The sequence below is a fragment of the Callospermophilus lateralis genome, chromosome 14 (assembly GCF_048772815.1).
Source record: "Callospermophilus lateralis isolate mCalLat2 chromosome 14, mCalLat2.hap1, whole genome shotgun sequence".
NCBI classification, from domain to species: Eukaryota; Metazoa; Chordata; class Mammalia; order Rodentia; family Sciuridae; genus Callospermophilus; species Callospermophilus lateralis.
In genome coordinates this window covers 97,603,196-97,625,654 of record NC_135318.1, presented here as the reverse complement: position 1 = coordinate 97,625,654, position 22,459 = coordinate 97,603,196, and the positions used below count along the sequence as shown (strand labels likewise).

Below are 22,459 nucleotides of genomic sequence, written 5' to 3'. Positions count from 1 at the left end.
GTGGAGATTTTAGTGACAAAGAAAAAGCACTGATAAAAACAAAAAGAGGGCTAAGGTTGTGGCTCAGCGGTAGAGCGCTTTCCTCACATGTGCGAGACCCTGGGTTCGATCCTCAGCACCACATAAAAATAAATAAGTGAGATAAAGGTATTATGTCCAACTTCAACTAAAATAAATAAATATTTGGGGCTGGGGATGTGGCTCAAGCGGTAGCGCGCTCGCCTGGCATGCGTGCGGCCCGGGTTTGATCCTTAGCACCACATACAAACAAAGATGCTGTTGTTTGCCGAAAACTAAAAAAAAAAATATTTAAAAAAACAAAAAAAAAAACCCTGTGTACTTCTTATTCATAGTGATTAGGAGCTATACTTAGCCAACTTCTCACTGCATTTTAGGGCTTTCTGTAGGCTACATAAATAACAACCTTATTAATGACATCATCATTCAGGGAAAAAAAAATGTATTCTAAACTCTGAAGAGCTAACTTATACATGACTTTCTGAAAACCCATTCACTTGGATTTAGGAACCACAGCAATGGAGAATAATACTGGTCCTCATCCCCAGGAATGTTCACCTGTCTTTCTTAACCAGGAGACAGATTTTTATTTAAATATACAGATGCCTAATAATGATGGAATTTATCAGTGTGTGCTTATGAGTTATTCACCTTTTTCTCTTTCCTCATCACTGGCCATAGCTTCCCAATCATCCAATCCACCATCCTCAGTTTCCTCCTCCTCTTCTGTAAGTAAAAAATTTTCCATTTTAGACACATTTAGAAATATAAGACTTCCTATAGAAAAAAGTGGAAAATTATGTTGACATTTAAAAGAAATGCTTTACACAAAAAGTATGTGTGCAGTTTTGTTACAATCTTTGGAACCATAATTAGGATGTTATAATTCACTATTAATAAATGCACTACATTTCCTTTTATACTTACAACATACCATGTTAAACTTAATCTAGATTTCATATTTGAAGTAATTAAAATATTAGAAATACAAATACTGAAATGTTCCTTTAAATATTGGAAGGAGTATGTGAATACACTCAGAGTTCTTCAGGATAAAATTTTACTTTTTGTACTTTCAACTCATACTTCAGTCATAGAATTTACTTATTTTGCTCTAACCTTTACAAAAACATGCAGAAACTACTTAAATATCAAAGTTGAAGCTATAAAATTACCATCACCATGCCAGTTCAAAAAAAGAAATGAGTACTGTGCTTATAACCCCAAAATAGGGAGAAAGCTGAAATTTGATTATCTGAATATTAAAGAAATTAATAATTTAACAATCACAACTCTTTTTTCACTGAGATTCTAACCAGGCAAAAACTTATTAAATGAAGAGGGGCAGGACTATACCTCAGTGATAGAGCACTTCCCTAGCACGCACAAGGTCCTGGGTTCCATCACCAGTATAAAAAAAATTAACAAAACTACAAAGAAAGGAAAATAATTAAAAGAAAAAAGACAATGGTGGGGCATATCCTTTCCTGTAGTAATTATTATTTATAAACAAGTCTGGATAAGCTACCTTTAGGAGAAAATGAGACTCAGAAACAAGTACCCAAAACACTGCTCTGAATTAACAATTTTTTATGGTGCTACAATAGGTCATATCAACTTATTTTTTCTAATTCACCATATTAATGCTAAGCTGCAGTTGGATCCAGGCAAAATGACCTTATTTACTTAGAGTAAAGGGAAGGAAAGGATTTTGCCAATTTCATCATTTACCATCATGTTTCAGGCTTTACATTCTCTTTATTTTTCCCACTCTTATTCTATCTTTAAACTTTGGAAATTCTCTTGCATACAAAACTTCCATTTGGCTAGCCGCTGGCGCTCTCATTAATCTAATAAGCTGGAACAATGATTCATTTAAAAAGGGTGGGGAAAAAAAAAGGAGGCCAGAGATTTTCCCAAACCCTTCAATACAAGTGAAAAAGAAACTTAACTGCTTTTATTTATGTAGTAAATAGAAATGACCCCTGAGAAAGTTTTTAAATGCCAATTTTTAAAAAAACATTCTAATTGAAAATGCTTACAATCTGCTTTGGGAAGCATTAAATAAAGGAACTTCAGGGCCTTGAGATATCAAACCCAAGAATTAAAAACAGAAAATCCAAATCCTTCTATCATCTCCCCAAAATATGTTAATGATACTACTGAAAAGAAAACAGATTCAAGTCCCACTTGGATACTTTCTCAAAGTGAAAATAAAAAATAGTTTACAGAAAAGAACTATTAAAAAAAAATGGGGGGGGGAGTTCACCTAGCCAGATTTTTATGTGGTCTAAAACAACTTAGTAAACTTATGACACATAGCACTATTTAAAAGGAATTAATTAACTAACAGGCTAATGTTACTGGCCTGGTTCAATACGAGGTGCTGTCTCTTCTTTTTCTGGTATTTCTTGTTCCAAAACTTCTACGGCAGCACTTATTTCCAATGGTTCAGACACTGAAAAGGGGACAGAAATCAATTCAACATTTTTATAGCATATAATTTCTATTAAGATAGTTAACTACTGATAAAACTGCATAGTAAGAATCTATTTCTTCAGTAATCAGGCAAATATTATAAAGGAAACTACTCCTTCTGTTCATGGAATAAAGCTAAGTTGGGAAAAAAAACTGATATTTTTGCTTTTCAGGTAACAATATTCTTAAGTAAGTCTCATATTTTTCAAACTAAAGACTTTTCCCATTAGCCTTTCATTTGGATCAGCTAAGAGTGAGGACAATGAGAAGAAACAATATATGGGAAAGAAGTTTCAAAATGCATTTCTGGGGGCTGGGGATGTGGTTCAGTGGTAGAGCACATGCTTAGCATGTGTGAAGCCCTAGATTTAATTCCTGGCACCACCATCAAAAACTTTCTGATTTGTTGATTTAAGGCGGCATTTTATTTTAAAAGTTATAAGAAACAGGCAAAATAGTTTCTCAATCAACCACTATTTTATATACAAACCTTCTTTATTTTCTAGTTGCTGTGGTGTTTTTTTCTTCTTTTTATCTTCATAAATTGGCCTTTTCTTTGGCAAAGAGTCTTTTGATGGCACTTCCACACCTAAAGGATAAAAATGGAAAACGTCAGGTTTGTATCATTTGTATGTCATCTCAGAATCAGTACTTAAATAGGTAATATTTCTTTCACCTCATACTACCAAATATAAAAAAGGGCATTCAAGGAAAACCCTCTTTAAAATATCAGGTCTTAAATTTATGAGTAAGACTCCTCACATCATTAGTCCCTGGAAAACAATCTGTTATCTACTCCTAAAGATCTGCTTTTCCCAAATGTCACAAAAATGAAATCTTTTAGTCTGGCTTCTGCCATACTGGATTTGAGAGTCATGCACTTGGTTTTAACTATCAGTATCACTTCTTTGTATTGCTGAGTAGCATTCCATTGTATGAATGTACCAGTTTATCCATTCACTAGCTGAAGGATATGTGAACTGCTTTCATTTTGAGGCAATTGTTTCTGCACTAACATTTCTTTTGAATAAATGTTTCAGAATTGGAATGATGTAAGGTAAATACTACTCAATGTTGTTTACTTACTTGAGGTCCTGAGGACCAAACTCAAGGTCCTCCATATGCTATGCAAGCATTCAACCACTAAGCCAAACCCCCACCCAACACATATTTAATTTTTATCAAAAAAACTATAATTGATTTCCAGAGTGGCCTTACAATTCTGCATTCCCACCAGAAATGCTGTTCTGCAAGCTTGTCAGCATTTGATAAAGACGAGTTTTTATTTATTCAGATGTATGTCATTCTAATAAATGTATAGCACTTCCTCATTGGGGTCTTATAGTTACCTAGTGACTAATCATGTTGAGCATTTTATTCACGTTTATAACTTCCTGGTGAGCATGGCTGCTTAAATCTTTTTCCTTCATTAACACATGAAGGTCTTCTTCTTGTTGAATATGAAGAGATCTTTACATTTTCTGGATATTAATTCTTTGTCAAGTATGTGTATTCTTTTTTGGTATGGAGGATTGAACTCCAGGGCCCTTAACCACTGGAATTCTCTTAATGGTGTCTTCTGCAAAGAAAGTCACCAGACTTCCTCAAAATGTATTATTTCTCCCTTTTATGAGTTATACTTTTATACCTAATCACTTTTTTTGGCCTTATACAAAACAGCAAGATTGTCTCCTATGTTTTCCTCTAAAACTTTTACAGTTGTGTATTCAGTTAGGTCTAAGGTCCATTCTTTGGTAATCTGTCTATAATTAGTAGGAATTAAGATTTTTGTTGTCTTTTGCATTCGAGTATCTGATTATTCCAGTACCACTTATACAAAAACTAAACTTAGTTTATCCATTAAAATACCCTTCCCCTCTAGCAGGGAGGAAAAAAAAAAAAAGACAACACATCAACTAACCAATATAGATTCTCTGTTCTCCCAGTCTATTTGTTTACCATTTTGTTAATATCACACTGTACTGATGATTTCCTGTGGCTTGAAATCTAGTACTGAGTCTTGCAAACTTGTTCTTTCCTTTACTAAGAGTAATTTTGGCCATTCTAACTCCTCAGTGTTTTCATACATTTTGAAAGTAATTCATAGATGTCCACAAAACATGCTGAGATTTTGACTAGGATTACACTGACACTGCAGATTCATTCTGGAGAACTGATTACCTTAAAATAAGTCTCATGATTTGTGAATACAGTATTTTTCCATTTATGCAGGTTTACTCACTGCTGTTGATATACTCAGTAATATTTTATAGTTTTAAGCATGTAGATCCTTCAAATATTAGGTTATAACTATTCTGATTTTTTAAATTATCATGATAAACGTTACTGTTTCAATTTTTTATTTTCAATTATTAATTGCTAACATAAAGAAATACATCTGATATCTCCATAATGGTCTTGTATCTCCAACCTTGCTGATCTCACTTATTAATGCTGGGCTGTTTGGGGTAAAGGAGTAGAGATTCCATGGAATTTGTTATGTAGATAACCATCATCTGTGCACAGACAAATTTACTTTTTTCATGGACTAATTTATTTAGCCTACCAGCAGTTAGGACATTCCAGTGAGAGTGGACAACCTAGGTTTAACATCATCTAGCCAAGTTAAGGTTTAGTATTCTGTCTTTCACCATTAAGCATAGTAGCTATAAATTTTTGTAGATATTGTATGGACTTTTAATATATATGGGAGGATAAGATTGACCAAATAAATTTTCTGCATTTATTGAAATGGTCATGGATTTTTCTTCTTTGGATTATTGATATAGCAAAACATATTTATTGATTTCCAAATATTAGTCCAGCTTTGCATTTCCAGGACAACCCCACTTGATCATGACAGATTTCTCCTTAGATATAAATATATATAAATGCATAAATATGCACATATATTGCTGGAATCAAAATGCTAAAGTTTAGTTGAGAATTTCTTTATTTAAGCTCACAAGGGACACCAGTTTGTATATTTCCTCTCTTGAACTATCTTTCTCTCAGTTGGCAACAAGTATAATGCTGTCCTCACAAAATGTGTTGGGTATTTCCTAATATTCACAACAGGTCCAACTTCTTTAAATATTTATTAGAATTCCCTGGTGAAATCTAGGGGAGCTGGAGTGTTCCTTGTGGGTAATGAACTCAGATGAAATTTAAATAGTATATATAGTCCTATATTTTAAAAACAGTTATATGACTATTCAGATTGTGTTTCTTGATAAGTTTTGGTACTTCGTCTTTTTAAAATAGCTCTATTTCAACTAAGTTTCTAAACTTCTCGGTGTAGAATTGTTCATAGTAATTCCATCTAAGTTCCTAAACTTCTGGGTATAGAATTGTTCATAGTTATTCCTTATTATTATTTTAATACCTGCAAAGACTCCATGCTTCACTCCTAATATTAGTTGGTGTTTTTTTTGTTTGTTTGTTTTGTTTTTGGGTACCAGGAATTGAACTCAGGGGCACTCAACCACTGAGCCACATTCTCAGCCCTATTTTGTATTTTATTTAGAGACAGGGTCTCACTGAGTTGCTTAGCGCCTTGCCATTGCTGACGCTGGTTTTGAACTTGAGATTCTCCTGTCTCAGCTTCCCTAGCCATTGGGATTACAGGCGTGTGCCAACACGCCCGGCTACCTTATATTAGTTTTGTTTGGTTTTCGGTTCTAGGGATCAAACCCAAGGCCTCATGTATGCTAGGAAAGAGTTCTCATCCCCAGTCCTTTTTTCTTTTTCTTTTTTATTTTTTAATAATTTTTAGATAGGGTCTTGAGAAGTTGTCCAGGCTGGCCTTAAACTTTTGTGTTCCTCCTGTCTCACCTTCCCAAGTAACTGGGATTATAAGTAGTAAGTTGTGTGCCACCTGTGCCCCACTCTAATACTGGTTTTAAGCTCAACTTTTTCTTAGTATAGCTAGTGGTTTATCAATTTTACAGATCATTTCAAAGTTTTACTGATTCTCTACTAGTTTTCCATTTTCTATTTCATTATTTTTAATACTTCTTTCCTTCTGCTTATATTGTTCCTTCAGTTTAAGATGGACTCTTAACCAAAGGATGTGAAACCTTTTTTTTTTTTTTTTTTTTTTGTATCTGAGGCTATGTTTCCCTCTATGAACTGTCAGTTGCATGCATCTCACAAATGTGGATATGGTATACCTTTACCTGAATTCCACCCAAGGCTGTACCTTCATTTTCATTTGACCCAAGACAAATTTTCTTGGGTTTTCTCTTTGACTTATGGGTTAATTAAAAGTATGTTCTTCAATTTTTCCATATTTTTGTGTATTTACAAGATATTTCTATTATTCTTTCTTAGTTTAATTCTGTTTTGGTACAAAAAAAACATTATACATGATTTTAATTCTTTGAAAGGCTTTAAAATTTGTTTTATGACTCAAAAAATGGCCTACTTCAATGAATGATATGAATTTTAGGTTAGACACATACATACAGGATTGTTACAGCTTTTTTGGAAGATGAAGTTTTTATTGTTATATAACTTCCTCTTTATTAGAAATTTACTTTTTCTGATGCATATTTCAGATTAATAATACAACTCCAGCTTTCTTTTGATTAATGTTAGCATTGTATCTCTTTCTATCCTTCTAATCTATACTGCAATAATTTTAAATGGACTTCTTATAGATGGCATATAGTTAGTTCTTGTTCTCAAACAATCTGACTTTTAATTGGTATGATCAGATCATTCGTATTTTAGGATTATGGTTGGTTTTAGGCCCATTATTAGATTTCTTCTTGTTCCCTCTGTGTTCTGTTCCTATCTCCCCCTTTTCTATTTTCTGTAGGATTATCTAAATATTTGGTATTTCACTTTGCCTTATCTACTAGCTTAATCAATTTTAGTGGCTCCTGCAGGGATTAAAATATTCATACCTAACTTTCCACATTATATTTAGAATCAATATTTTACCTGGCACATGAGCCACTCAGAGGTAAGTCTAGGTCTTGTTCATTGGTTTATATCATAATTCAGTTCTGGAAGCTTTGGCTATGCTTCTTTGGGTCTGTTCCAAGCATACACAGCTTCTTGGTGAGCCTGGGAGTAATGTCAGTTCACAAACAGTTATAAGAACCTCTTTCTCCAGCTCTCTTCTCTCCAGTTTCCCCTACATGCTGTGGCTCTCAGGAGCCCTTCTTTCTGATTCCTCTGGCCAAAAAGATGAGTCTCTCTTCAGGTTTTATGTTCCAAAGTTGTTAGAAAGTTTCATATAATTGGGGCTGCCATTTGGCGCAAGCAGCAAAAGAGAAAGAGTAAAAACAAAAATAATGGCAAGGCCCCTCAACTCTTCAGACATCAGAGGCCCCAATCGTGGCTCCTCCAGCCAAAGTAAAGCAGCCAAATGGGCCCATCATTCTAATGTTATAACAATGATTATACAACAATGTATTCAATTCAAAGAAAACCAAATAACTTAAAATTTTTACAGATGAAAAGATGGAAATTCTGAAACTTTTCCTCACATCCCCCTCAAAGACCACAAAAACCTCCGCTGTCATTATGTAATTCCATATATTTGGGACTATAATTGACTGAAATAGAACAAAAAGTAGAAAAGCCCAAACTAGGTCACAGTTAAGAAGATAAACTCTACTTTTAACCTGTTTTGTCTCTCACAATACCAGAAAGACAAAAACAGATTCCATTCTAAAATCGGCTCTTTCAAAGTACTTCCTTAGTAGTAATGCAAAATTTGCCACCACTTATATATCTTCTGAAAATAATTATAATTTATCAGTTGTATTTTGCCTGACACACAGATTCAAGAACTAAAGTGGACAGGCATTCTGCCTTATAGACAAATAAATAACATTAAATAACGTGCTACAAGTTTCTGCAAAGGGCTAATGATCTCCAGTTAAACAAGGGATTTTGGTCTCTGAAAGATATGGTGAAATAGGACAAGAAAAAAAAATGTTTAATCTCTAATGAATTCACAGATAAGTTTTAAGTATATGCTGGGCAGAATAAAGCCCCCCACCAAAAGAATATTAAAGATGTGCCTTAGATTAAGGACTCTGAAATGCAGAAATTATCCCAGGTTAATCAGGTAGGCCCTACTTAATCAAATGATTCTCTAAAAGTCAACAGCTTTTCCCAGAGTGGAGTCTAGTGTTAGAGTACATGTGATTATGAAAGATGGGAAAGAGTGATGCAATGGTACTGGCTTTGAAGATGAAGGAAGGAAGTCATCAGTCATGGAATGTGGGTAGCCTCCAAAAGCCAGAAAAACAAGGAAATATATTCTCCCCTACAGTGTCCAGAAAAAAATATGTAGACCTGCCAATACCTTACCCGACTAAGACGTGGGTCAGACTGCTAAACTACGGAATTGTTGGATTAAAAAAAATGTGCTATTTTAAACCACTAAATTTGTGGTAATTTATAACAGTAATGTTAGAAAACTAGGACAAAGTAAACACATTTTCATTATCATTACAAAAAAAGTTAATAATACTTTTGTTCACTTTGGCCAGCTTAATAACCAGATAAAGGCATATGCAAGGAAAATTCAATAAAGTGATATGGCCAGAATGAAAAATTTTCATGTCAAGTCAGTAATCTATTCTTATTTGAACTCATGGTTCTTATCCAGCTTTAAATATTTGTTTTAATATTTTCCCTTAAATAGAGCAAATAAATAAATATGGTTAAATCAAGAGATGGCAGAGCAGGGCTGGGGATGTGGCTCAAGCGGTAGCGCGCTTGCCTGGCATGCGTGCAGCCTGGATTCGATCCTCAGTACCACATACAAACAAAGATGTTGTGTCCACCAAAAACTGAAAAATAAATATTGAAATTCCCCCTCTCTCTCTTTCTTTAAAAAAAAAAAAAAAAGAGAAATGGCAGAGCTAATCGAGGTCAAATCTTATTCACAAGTACCATTACTAAGTCTAAGGAAATACATCTTTAACAGTCAACAGCTAATGGTAAAATCCAGCAGATATAGGAAACCAATAAGATGACAAACACTAAGCAACATTATGAAGAATAAGAAGAAAGATCAAGGTCACAGATACCACTCAAGAAAATGTCTCTTCCAAGTATGTTCTATGTTATTTGACAAAAACACAATTGTATGCCTAATTCATTTTAAGTTAAGCTTTCCATCTAATTACCATAACTACATGTCTAACTACTCCTTAAAGTAGCATTTCTGAGACTGGTGAATTACTCCCATCCTAATTGCTTCATGAGTGGTTTTAGCCTTTTGAATAGTAAACAGTCACATCTGATGTTTGTGCGTTAACAATATCCAAATTTATTCTCTAATTTCATTTTTTCCCCAAAAAAGTATATGCCCAAATCAGAATAAAATTTTCTGAAATCTAAGAACTGTATTTCTCTATATCTATTGCCCCTAGCAGACATATAATATATAATTAAAGAGGTAGTCACACAGACAGTTTTAGATCTGGGTCACTGAGTCAGTTATTTAAGCTCCATGATTCACCATATCCTCATCTATATGTTGTGACTAAAAAATATATTTGTAAGATTTTACAAGGGGAAAAATAAACAATTTCAAAAGTTCATTAAAGCATCAGTTATAAACTAAATACACAATAAAATATAAATACTACTATAATTATAGCCTAAGTCTCAAAAGGACTATAATATAAAAATCTACAAATATTGGAACAGGAAATTAAGGGAAGACCCAATATAGTCTTCTTGAAGGAGCAAACAACTATTTTAAACCATCTTTATTTGACAAAAACAGAATCGTATGCCCAATTTGTCATCTGTAATCACCATTAATTACTGAACACCCTTAATTACAAGCCTCCCTGACTTAGCAGCTGATTCCAGATCTAGGTTAGAATACATACAAGATAAACCTGAGATATCTTATTGTGTGAGAGAGCAAAAACCAATCAAAGATCAAGTAAAGTGATTTATTTATTTGGGCACCAACCTGAATGAACTGCCACTGGTCAAAGATGTTACGATATGAGTATCAAACTATAACAACTTCAAGAGATGAAAACACATCAATTATATGAAATTCCATTAACCTGGTACCCATACAACCAAAACACAAAATTAATCTCATGGGCCACCTATGGAGGCTGCCAGGACACCAACTTTTTATTTTGAAAACTAATAAAAAGAAGTAAAGAATTAAGCACTTATTCTGGATTTCATGTATGAACAGTATTTCAGGAAGTTTTTCTTTAGAGTCTAGCTAATTCGATGCAGAAGAAATGACAAAATTAGATTACCAGTCAATAATTCCTAAGGAATACAGGACATAAAATCACCAATTAGGCAATAAAAGTCTTAGGTTAAAAACTCAATGAAGGCCAGGCGATGTTGCACACACCTGTAATCCCAGCACCTCGGGAGGCTGAGACAGGGAGATTGCAAGTTCAAAGCCAGCCTCAGCAAAGTGAGGCGCTAAGCAACTCAGTGAGACCCTCTCTCTAAATAAAAATACAAAACTGGGCTGGGGACATGGCTCAGTGTCGAGTGTCCCTAAGTTCAGTCCCCAGTACCAAAAAAAAAAGTCAATGAGGGCTGGGCACAGTGGCACACACCTGTAATTCTAATTACTTCAGAGGCTGAGGCAGGAGGATTATAAATTTGAGTCCAGCCTCCTTAATTTAGCAAGATCCTGTCTCAAAATAATAAAAAAGGACTGGGAGGGAGCTCAATGATAGTGGGCCTAGGTTCAATCCCCAGTACCAGAGGAAAAAAAAAAAGAGTCAATGCCTCAAAGCACTAATCAATCTTGACGTCACTGTAAGAGAGACAGCCAGATTACGTGTCCCCTTAACATGAGGCAAGAGAAATACACGGCATCAGTAGGAAGCAACCAAGTCACTGGATTTAAGAAATTACAAGAGACAGAGAAGTATATTTGCCAACATCAGACACAATTAGACAAGTCCAGAATATGAGAAATTCTAAAGAATTATCTAGTATTATCCACAAATAAATGGCAAACTGAAATTAGAGGGTAGAATGGAGGTGATGTTAGTGAGACAAATATATCAATCAAATGTAATCTGTAGATCTTATCTGGATCCAGGTGTGAACTATTTGTAAAAGATAAGTGGAAAATATTAAAATATGGAGAGAAAAATCAGATATAAAAAAATTGTTTTGCTAAATGTCACAACATATACTCTATTTATGATAAAATGTATCCATCGTCTGTTAGATACAGAAAATAAAATATCTATGAGTTAAGGGAAAAAAGGAGGGAGGGGGGGAAAAAACCTATCTGGGATTCCCTTTTAAGTATTCCAGGACAAAAAAGGAGGCAGAAGGGTATAACGCAACAATGGAAAATATTGATAATTACTGAAACTTATTGTCAGGTACTCATTTTATTATATCTCTATTTTTGTTTGGGAGGGTTAGAAATGCCATCATTTACACATAAATTTTTGACCTAATAAAGAAGCCATCTTAGGCTCAGGTGGTAGCTGAGAGGTGCAGCACTGGCCTAGCATGCGTGAGGCACTGGGTTCTATCCACAGCACCACATAATTATAAAAATAAAGATATTGTGTCCACCTATAATTAAAAAATAGACATTTAAAATGAATAAAGAAGCCATCTTCCTAAGGAATGAAAATACATCATGTATTCCTCATGTTTTAACTTTTTCACAACATTTCACAGGAATTTTCCTTCTGATTCAATTCTGTTCTCCTTAACGTTGTAAGGACATAACTGCATGAGAGAAGCTGCCAACTATTCAGCTGATTAAGTATACAACTTACCCTGAGCTTGTAGAAGTTTAAGGGTAGCTTCGGCTCTGGCTCTGGCTTCTCTCTGGGATTTAGTTAAAAGCTTCCCTTCTTTTTTTAAACGTTCTTTTCTTTCTTTTTCTTTTTGTTTTTTCCTTTCTCTTTTTTCTTGTTCCAATCGCTCCTGTGAAAGAATACATATCAGATAAAAATTGTATTAGCTAAAAGAACTGTACACTTTAAAGTAAATAACTCAATAAACAAAGTTCTTTAGATAAATGCCAAGTACTACTGGGAGATTCTGAATGAAAATGTTGGTACATACACTACTATCAATTAACATCACAGGAGCTTACTGTCAATAATACATTAGCAACCTTTGTCTCTACATGAGGAAATCAAAGGTAGGATTTTTTTTTTCTTTTCATAACATTATCTATAACAAAACAATAGTATAACTAAATGGCTATACAAATAGCAATCTTAGAAACTGGAGATATTGCATAGAGAGATTTTAAGTAAAACATAACATTGATGTTGCAAACTTCATGAAAAATATACCTCTTCTTTACGCTTTGCTTCTAATTCTTCCAGTCGTTTTATGCGTTCCTCCTCTTCCCTCTTTTGTCTTTCTTCTTCTTCTTTAAGTTTAGCCAGAGCTTCTTGCATAGCTTTTACAGTTGCTTTGCTAGGTCCTTTTTTCTTCTCCTTCTCTTTTTCTTCCTTTTCCGCCTTCTTTTTCTTTTTATCTTTTTTCTTTTTGTCTCCTTCATTGTCATCTACCAAAAAGAACAAAGATAAAATATTATTAAAAAAAAAAAAAAACATGTTCTTTCCCATAGAGATAATGAACAAATCCTAGCTAGAGTTCAAAGACAATAATGGGCCAAGACAATAATGGGCTAGATGTGTGTGATCAAAGCATCCTGAGGGGGCTGGAGATACATAGCTCAGTTGGTAGAGCGCTTGTCTCACATGCACAAGGCCCTGGATTCTATTCCCAGCACCACAAAATAAATAAGTATGCGTGTGTGTGTGTGTGTGTGTGTCCTGAGCACCTGAATATTTAGAACAGCTCAATATAACCTGCAGTTGGTTTGCTGATGTGCCTACAATGCTGGTGTTGGTCTGAGCTATCCTAGTAAATATAAGAAGACAGGATTCTGGTGGCAACAGCAGGAGGGCAATATTGTAACTCAGGTTTCTCTTACACCATGGTACCTGGGCCAAGTGGCTGGCACATGTAAGATGCTTGTCTGAAGTTCTAAAGAATAGAATGAACTAAATACCATTTAAGTTCTTTAGCTAGTTTCACTTTTACAAGATGGGGATGATGATAATTATGTCTACTTTAAGGGACTATTAAAAGAATGAAATACAAAAATATACATAATTATACTCCAAAAAACCTAATGAGTTTAAAAAGTCTGAAGCTATTTTCAAGGTGTTTTTCCTCAAAAAAAAAATCAAGAAATAAAAACTTCAGTGGTTAAAAATTTTTTCACTGCATGTTTTGAAATCTAAAGAAAAACTATTCTAAATTTTAAGAATAAAGTGCTTCTGTGTAAATCATTTGATCTTTAGCTATTTTTTCCTCTAGGTAAGTGAAGGAAATTGAGTAGAATGTTTTTCTTAACAGGTTCTAGTATTAAAATGTGCCTCGTTACTGTTTACATGATGTTAACTAATTTTAGTATTTTAATTTTACTTTTCTATTTCACAGACCATACTGCTTTTACAGACAGGAAAGGATTTAAAGATATCTGACATTGAGTTTTCAGAATAAAGTTTTCTTTAGCAATTTAAATAGTCTATTAACAGCAAAAAATAGTTCTTACAACGAAATTCTATAAAACCACCCATCTGGGAAAATAAACCATTTGAAAGACATTTTATGCTATATATGTAAATGCATAACAATGAAAATCAAGCAAAAAGTTGTTAGGGTTTTTTGTTTGTTTGTTTGTTTTTTCACGTGCTGGGGTTTGAACCCATGATCTCTGCACTCTAGGCAAGTGTTCTATTACTGAGCTAGACTTGCAGCCCAACCTGTCTCCCTTAAATATATGCTACTTTGCCCAGGCTGGCCTTGAATTCCAAAGTACAAGCAATCCTCTTGCCTCAGCCTCTAAGTAGCTAGAATTTTTAGTGTAGTAGAAGCTTGCTTCTTAGATGTAATTTTTGAAAGGCTTCTTATTATTTAAAAAGTTCCTTTATAACCAAGGACAAATAACAAAATAACTCTAGGGCACAGTGATCACAAATTAGGGCTGGGTACAAACAAAACATTTTTGTGCTTTCCCCTACTGCCCATATTACCAACCTTCAGCAGCTATGGGAGTCTCTCCTTTCTCCTCAGAGGTGGGGGTAGCTCCAGTGTCAAGAGACACTTTGGATTTTCCAGTGTCCTCTTCAGATTTCTTTTGAAATTCTCTTTGTTTACTCTGATCCTTTTTACCTGTTTCTAACTCTTCTTTTTCTTTCAGCTTCCTCAGTTTTGCTTTTTCTTCATCTCGTTTTTTTCTCTCTCGCTCTTTCTTCTCGGCTTTCTTTTGGGCCACTGTCTTAATCTTGAAGGAGGAGTCATCATCTTCATTCCCGCTCTCTATATTAGGACCTGGCTTATTTTTTTGATTTTTTTTCTGTCCTTTTCTAGACTGCAAAAATTCATCTGATTCATCGCCACTTTCACCAGAAGAATTTACTCTGGAACGTGCTTTAGTTTTTTTACTGTTATCCTCATCCTCCTCTGACCCATTCCATTTTTTATTTGATTTTTGAGCTTTCCCTTTAGCTTTTTTAGAAAGTTTATTACAGTCATCATCATCATCACTCCCAGAGTTCATTTCCACTTTTGGTTTTGCAGTCCTTTTTGATTTTGAATCTTTATCCTCTGATTCTTCACTATCATTATCATCAAAACTGTGTTTTTTGCCCTTCTGTCCTTTCTTCTTTTTATCTTGTTTTGAGGCAGATTCTTCTTCATTGTTTTCTGTTGGCTAAAAATTCCCATTGTTAGAAACATTAACATAATCATTTTCATTTTTTAAAAGTAACTGAGACCCCTCAGTCATATGCTTCACTAAGTACACATTTCTTAAAAATCTCTCAAAATAATTTCAAAATAAAGTTTCTTATTGTTTGTTTTCAACAAAACAACAAAAAAGCGTAACAAAGTACCAGAGGCTTGACTAGTCCTGAGATACCTCACTATACACACATTTTAAAATCTAGGTGCTCTGAGACAAGCACTAATCACCAGCCTACATTTATTAAATGGCATAGAAAACCTTAGGGAAAAACTTAAAAGTATAGGTTTCCCATTACTTTGAGGCTTAAATAAATTCAAAGGATAAAAAAGAAAATATAGAAAATTAAAGGTGGAGATGGAAGATGACATCCTATGTTCAAAAACGTACCAATTTTATTAGTAGGCAACATTCAACAAATACCTTTAGATTCACAAGTAACACATTTTTGTATCTGTGAAAGGTTTTAAAGTACATTACTCTTTCCTAAAATTTGTTTTCTCCCTTTGCATCAGATTTTATAAACTAATATATCTACATTTATACATTTCCAAATGCAGCTCTTAAAAACAGCACTGGAAGAACTAATGGAACATGAAACACAAATGGGTAAAATAATGTTTCACCTTCACAGCAGCAGTTTCTCTGTCAGCTTTGATGCCTTGAGCTTCCAAAGACAATTCTTCCAGTTCCTTCAGAATATCATCTTCACTAGAAAAAGAATACAACACATTTTGAAGCATTTGAATAGTTTATTAAGTGAATCCAGTACCAAAACCAACAAAAATCAAATGTATTCAAATATACTTACTCAAAGTCCTGCTTCTTTTTCTCTTTTTTCTTTTTCCCCTTTGACTTTTGAGGTTCCTGCTCCTTGGCAGCACCAGCTCCTTCTATTTCTGCAGCCAAGGCATCAAGATCAATGTCATCCTTGGCACTTAAATGAAAACAAAGAAGACCTAAATATTACTCAAGAGCAAATAATCTATCACAGTCACACAAAAATTTTTATTATTTGAACTTCTTTCATGCACTGGCAGCAAAATGAGAAAATACTCAACAAGTTCTTTTCATGACAACACAAGTATCAAGAGTACTTATCAGCCTCCTTGCATCCACTTCAATAAAGTGGCTGGGTTATATGGAACTCAGAAAGAGTTATAAGAGCTCAAAAATAAAAATCTAAGTAATCAGGCATAGTAGTGCACAGTTGTAATCCCAGGGACTCAGGAGGTTAAGGTAGGAGTATTACAAGTTTGAGACCAGACTTGGCAACTTAGCAAGACCCTGTGTCAAAATAAAAAAGGGCTGGGGGTATAGCACAGTGGTAGAGTATACCTTGGGTTCAATCCCCACTACCACAAAAAAATAAATAAGTCAATCCCCACTACCACAAAAATAAATAAATAAATAAAAATCTAAGTAATAATAATAATAAAAAAACTTCCACAGATATTAAAGTTTTGTTTGTCTAAATGGAGAAATTTATAAAACAGAAAACTTTAAGGATACCGTAGGTACTATCTTGACTATCATCAACATCTAAATACCTGGACTTTGTACATTTTTATTTAGGATAGCAGAAACTACAGAGCTAGAAGAAACTTCAAATATCATCTAGTCTATTGTCTCATTTACCAACAGAAATACTCAAAAATTTAATGCCTTGAGGAAAATGACTACACTTTTAAATCTACACTGAATTAGCAATGATTCACAAAATAAAATCCAAAATCCAGATCCAAATACCTTCTGAACCTTTCACAATCCTGGTTTCATTTCTGGCTCCATTCCTTAATATCCTCATCTACTAATATTACTTGGGGTATCCAAACTACATTCCAGTTAAAACCTAAAGAAAATCAAGGAAGTCAGTCTGAGATAGTCAAGCAGAAAAGGTAGAAAAATTTTAAAGAATGACACAATAAGAAACCAAAGAACTCATGAAACAGATGAATGTCTTGCACGAAGATGCTTTATTCTGATAAAGATAAGTTCCTAAATGTTGAGGAACCAAAATAGCTAATAACAATTTGGGGGTGGAAGAGGATGAAATGAGAGAAATTACTTTACCAGATTTCAAACCTGACAAACAGCACACTTCAACCAAATAACCAAAGCAACACATCAGGAACTCAAGCCCAATTCTGATTATACTCCCTTCTCTAGAAAATGGGAAATAATCTAATTTCTGAATTATTTGCTCAAATTTTCAGTTACAAAACTAAGCAAATATAATATGATGTACTCTAATAGCTTCTGAAATAGCTTCTGAAATATTCTTTCAGTGAGCACCAACTTTCTATGGTTACATGACAAAGCAAAAGACTTAGTCAACTGAAGAACAAAGTTGGAAAACTCATTACCCAATACTAAGACGTACAATAAAGCTATTACCAAGACACAGTGGTAATAGCTTTATTGTATTACCAAGACACAGTGGTGAGAAAGAACATACATGGGCCAATGGTATGAAAAGCCCAAAAACAAGACCCACACCAATGCTATCTGATCTGTGACAAAGGAGAAAATTAAATAGGAAAAAATAGCCCTTTTGCCATATGGTGCTTGTACTGGTTGTCCATGTGCCAAAAACCACCAGCACCATGAACAAGAAAAACTCCACAAAATTTGTCTGTTGATCTTGCATTTGGCAATGAGGTTTTAAATAAAACACAAAAAGCAAAAATCATGAAAGATAAAAAGGATAACTTAAAACTCATTAAAATTAAAAAATGTCTGCTCTGAGAAGGATACTTGTAAGAAAATGAAAAGACTAACCACAGACTGGGAGAAACAAATGCAAAATACTATGCTTATGTACTAAGACTTGTACATACTAAGAATTATATCCAAAATATACAAAAGAATTCTTAAAACTCAACAAGAAGAACCCAATTAAAATATGAGTAAAAGATCTGAATAATTACCTTGCAAAAATGATATACATATGACAGAAGAAAAAAGTGAATAAAAAAAGTTCCATATCATCTGTCATTAGGGAAGTGCAAATTAAATCAAGAAACCAGCATTTCTTACCTATTGGAATGGTTAAAATCCAAAAAACTGACAATACCAACTGCTGGTAAGAATGCAAAAGTAGCTGATTACAGGATACAGACAAGACTGAAATATCTTGTAGTGTCAGAAAGTAATTAAACAAAACCAAGAAAAGTCATGCACCCAAATACTTGTGTACACACATACACACGATGTTGAGAATATGACAAAGGGATATATAAACCAACTGAAAGAGCTTCCAAGACAAAGGAAGCAATTGATTAATTAATTTGTTAGTTAATTAACTAGAGCAACAAATTAAATAATGTAGTATTAAATTGTAGTCAAAAATAGTATCTACAATTACAAAATAATATCCAAAAGTTCACATTGATAAATGGCTGAATAAATTAGAAAGAGACAATCTGTGTGGAGGCTAAATAAATTATGCAGAACTCCAACCTTAAAGAGGTACAATCCTAAATTCTGAACTATGCACCATGACTTCCTACCAAAGAGTACAAAATGGAAAGAGAAATCTTACAGTGTAGAAACCTGACAAACAGCACACTTCAACCAAATAACCAACATCAATATCAATAACAGGTTGAAATCTGAGAAACTATCACACACAAGTTGAGTCTGAGAAATGACTACTCTAAATGTAACTGATACCCTATAAGGGAATCCTTGAACAGATACAGGACAGTAAGTTAAAAAATAAAGAAATCTATACAAAATATTCATTTCAGTTAATATATAATTTTCCTTAGTTGTAACAAGTATACCAAGCTAAGATGTTAATAGAGAAAGAAAGTGGATATGAGGTATACGGGACTCAGTACTATTGCCACAACTTTTCTGTAATTCTAAAAATGAGTACTTTTTAAAAAGTGAAGGGGGGGAAACCCATCATTTATATTCAATCCTAAGAAAATAAAGTATTCAAGTTTAACAAAATATGTACAGGACGTATATGTTGAAACTTACAAAATACTGTCGTAAGAAACCTAAGAAGATAAAAACAAATGAAAAGATAACAATCCTCCCCCATGACATACAGGTTTAATAACAATCCCAATAAAAACTCCAGCAAGATATTTAGGATGTAACAAATACAAGATTACTCTAAAATTTATACAGAAAGGCAAAAGAACCAAAATAGCTAATAACAATTTGGCAGTGGCAGAGGATGAATGAGAGAAATTACTTTACCAGATTTCAAGGCTATATATATAACTATAATAGCAAACTGTGGTACTGGTACAGGGATAGATACAAATCTACAGAAAAGAGAAACCAAAATTAGCCCCAGAAAAGTATGGCCAACTGTTTGGCTTTTTTTTTTTTTTTTTAAGTTGTAGATGGACACAATACCTTTTTTAAATTTATCTTTCTGTGGTCCTGATGATCAAACCCAGGGCCTCACATATGCAAGACAAGCACTCTACTACTGAGCCACAACCCCAGTCCCCCAACTGATATTTTATGGGTACAAAATACAAAAGAAGTTAAATGTAAAAAGAATAACCATTCCAAAGAGCATGCTGGTACAAACTGCACCTCTCCTACAATTAAAAAAACAAAACAAAACAAAGAAACCTCAATCTCATTTCTCACACCAGAGTGAAAATTTAAGTGAAAAGCATAAAAACATAAAACTTTTAGGAAAGATGCAAAATGTTTAGGATCTAGAAACAGGCAAGAGTTAAGACTTGAAATTAAAAGCCCAATTAAAAAAAAAGATCCCTATCACAATTAAAAACCGTTGCTGTTGGAAAGCTCATACAAAGGGAATGGAAAAAACAAGCTTCAAAGTAGGAGAAATATTTAAAGACCACCTCTCTGAAAAAGGACTAACATCTAGAATGTATTTTTAAAACTTTCAAAACTCGACAATAACAATTCAAACAACCTAACAGAAAATGGACAAAAGGCAAGAAAAGGCATTCCACTGAAGAGGATATATAGATGCCAAACAAAAAACATCATTTGCCATTTGGGAAATGCAAATCAAAACCACAGTGGAATAATACTGCACAATCAGATACCACCCTTCCAAACAGAGGTAATAATCAATGCTGGTAAGGATGTAGAGGAACTGGATTACTCATATAATACTGCTAGAAATGTAAAAAGGAATTGCCACTCTGGTATAATCCATCCACTGTTTATAAAACTAAAAATGTACTAAACATACAATCCAGCAACTGCAGTCTTTCACATTTATCCCTAAGTAACAAAAATTTATGTTTACAGAGATACTAGTAGAAAAACTTTTGTGGCAGTTTAATATACAACAGTCAAAAACACAGAATACAACCCAGGTGTCCCACAAAAGGCAAATGGCTGAATAAGCTGTGGTTCATTCCCATTCTGTGGAATATTATTCAGCAATAAAATGGAAGTATAAACTATGGATATATGCAAGAATTTGACTGGAAATCAAGAGAATTAGGCTGCACTGGAAAATCCCAAAAGGTTACACACATACAGAATTCCATTTATATGACACTTTTGAAAGTACAAAACTTTAGAAATGTAGGACAAATATGTGGTTACCATGGGTTAAGGACAGGCAGGGGAAGGATATGCAGCAGGGAGATGAGTGTGGTAACCAATGAACAACATAACAGATCCTTGCTGTGATGTTCTGCATGTTGACTATGGCAATACAGTTCTACACATGTGATGATAATGTATATAATACACACACACACACACACACACACCATAAATAAAACCAAGCAAATCTGAAGGTAACCAGTGGATTTCATTAATGTTGAAGTCTAGGTTATGATACTCTAGTCCAATTTTGCAAGATGTTACCATTGGGGGAAACCATTATTAAAATTGCATGCAACTCCCAATGATCCCCAAATAAAAGATGATTTTTTAAAAAAAGACACTGCTAACAAAATGAAAAGGCATGCTGCAGACCAAAGAAAACATGTACAACACATGTATGTTATGATGAATTTGTTTTTAATATATAAAGAACTCCTAGAAACCTATATCAAAAAATAACACATACTTATGAGATGCAAGAATGGCAAATAAACATGTAATAATAAGATGATCAGTGCAACTAATAAGAAAATATAAATTAAAGCCACAATGAGATGTCATATGCAGACACAAGAATGACTAAAATTAAAGACTGATAATACCCAGGGCTCAGATAGAATGTGGAACAAGTGAAACTCTTGCACATCCCCAGAAGGAATGCAAAAAGGTACAGCCACTTTGGAAGATACCACTTCTTAAAGTTAAACATACATTTATCATATGACCCAGCAATCCCACTCCTAGGCATTTACCTAAGAGAAAAATGTGTCCACACACAGACTTGTACTCAAATGTTCACTATATTCATAACCACAAAAAAGATGGAAACAACCAAAATATTCATCTACCACATAATTTATAAACAAACTACTATATATCTGCACAATGGAATACTACACAATGATAAAAGAACTAATGCTACCTGCATTAAAGCAGGTGAATCTGAATGGCATCATACTAAGCCAAAGACTACATACTCTATCATCTACGTATATGAATTTCTAGAAAAGGCAAACTTAGCAAAAAACAAACAGAAAGTCCCAAAACTATAGTAACTACTGGCTAAAAGCCCTGCTGTATAGAAAGGATCACTTACAGAGAGTCATGAGAGAACACTTGGGATAATGGAAATAGTCTATTGATCATGATTAGTGTAAAAGATACACACTGTACATGTTTTAACTCACTGCACACTTAGAAGTTTATGAACTTTGACAATCATACCTCAAAAATTGTTTCATTTGAATTTCCAGTAGTACTATAAAAATGGTTAAGAAACAAATACAGAAAGTATTTTAAGAGTTTACTAAAAACAGTTAAGATTAAAATTCTTTAGGTCTAACGTAAGTTATGGAAATAATAAACCTTTACTCTTTTCTGGTAATTTAGTATACCATGTGTTAAAATAATGTAACTACAAAGGAAACTTTTTAAAGACATGATATCCATTAATTATGTGCAGGCATATATTCAACTTTGGTGTTTGGCTTTTGGAAAAATTAAATAAATAAAAATCATATGTAAAAAATAAAAAAAAAAAAGAATGGGATGGGGCACAGATCACTAGAACAACACTTTTTTCTAAACAGTGTTTGAGGTCCCTGGGTTCAATCCCCAACACCAAAAAAG

General features: G+C 33.7%; 1 protein-coding gene across 4 annotated transcripts in view; it reads right to left on the bottom strand.

The window, feature by feature from the left end:
• The window catches only part of Eif5b (eukaryotic translation initiation factor 5B), a 57,217-nt gene that overhangs the window by 25,859 nt on the left and 8,899 nt on the right, over window positions 1–22,459 (bottom strand). For all 4 annotated transcript variants that reach the window (XM_076833676.1, XM_076833677.1, XM_076833678.1 and 1 more), the window contains exons 2-9: window positions 16,074–16,199; window positions 15,889–15,973; window positions 14,557–15,232; window positions 12,795–13,012; window positions 12,267–12,417; window positions 2,987–3,085; window positions 2,387–2,476; window positions 670–744 (exon numbers count right to left, since the gene is read on the bottom strand). In XM_076833676.1, coding sequence (XP_076689791.1) covers window positions 670–744; window positions 2,387–2,476; window positions 2,987–3,085; window positions 12,267–12,417; window positions 12,795–13,012; window positions 14,557–15,232; window positions 15,889–15,973; window positions 16,074–16,199 — 1,520 coding nt within the window. The remainder of the gene's footprint in view (window positions 1–669; window positions 745–2,386; window positions 2,477–2,986; window positions 3,086–12,266; window positions 12,418–12,794; window positions 13,013–14,556; window positions 15,233–15,888; window positions 15,974–16,073; window positions 16,200–22,459) is intronic.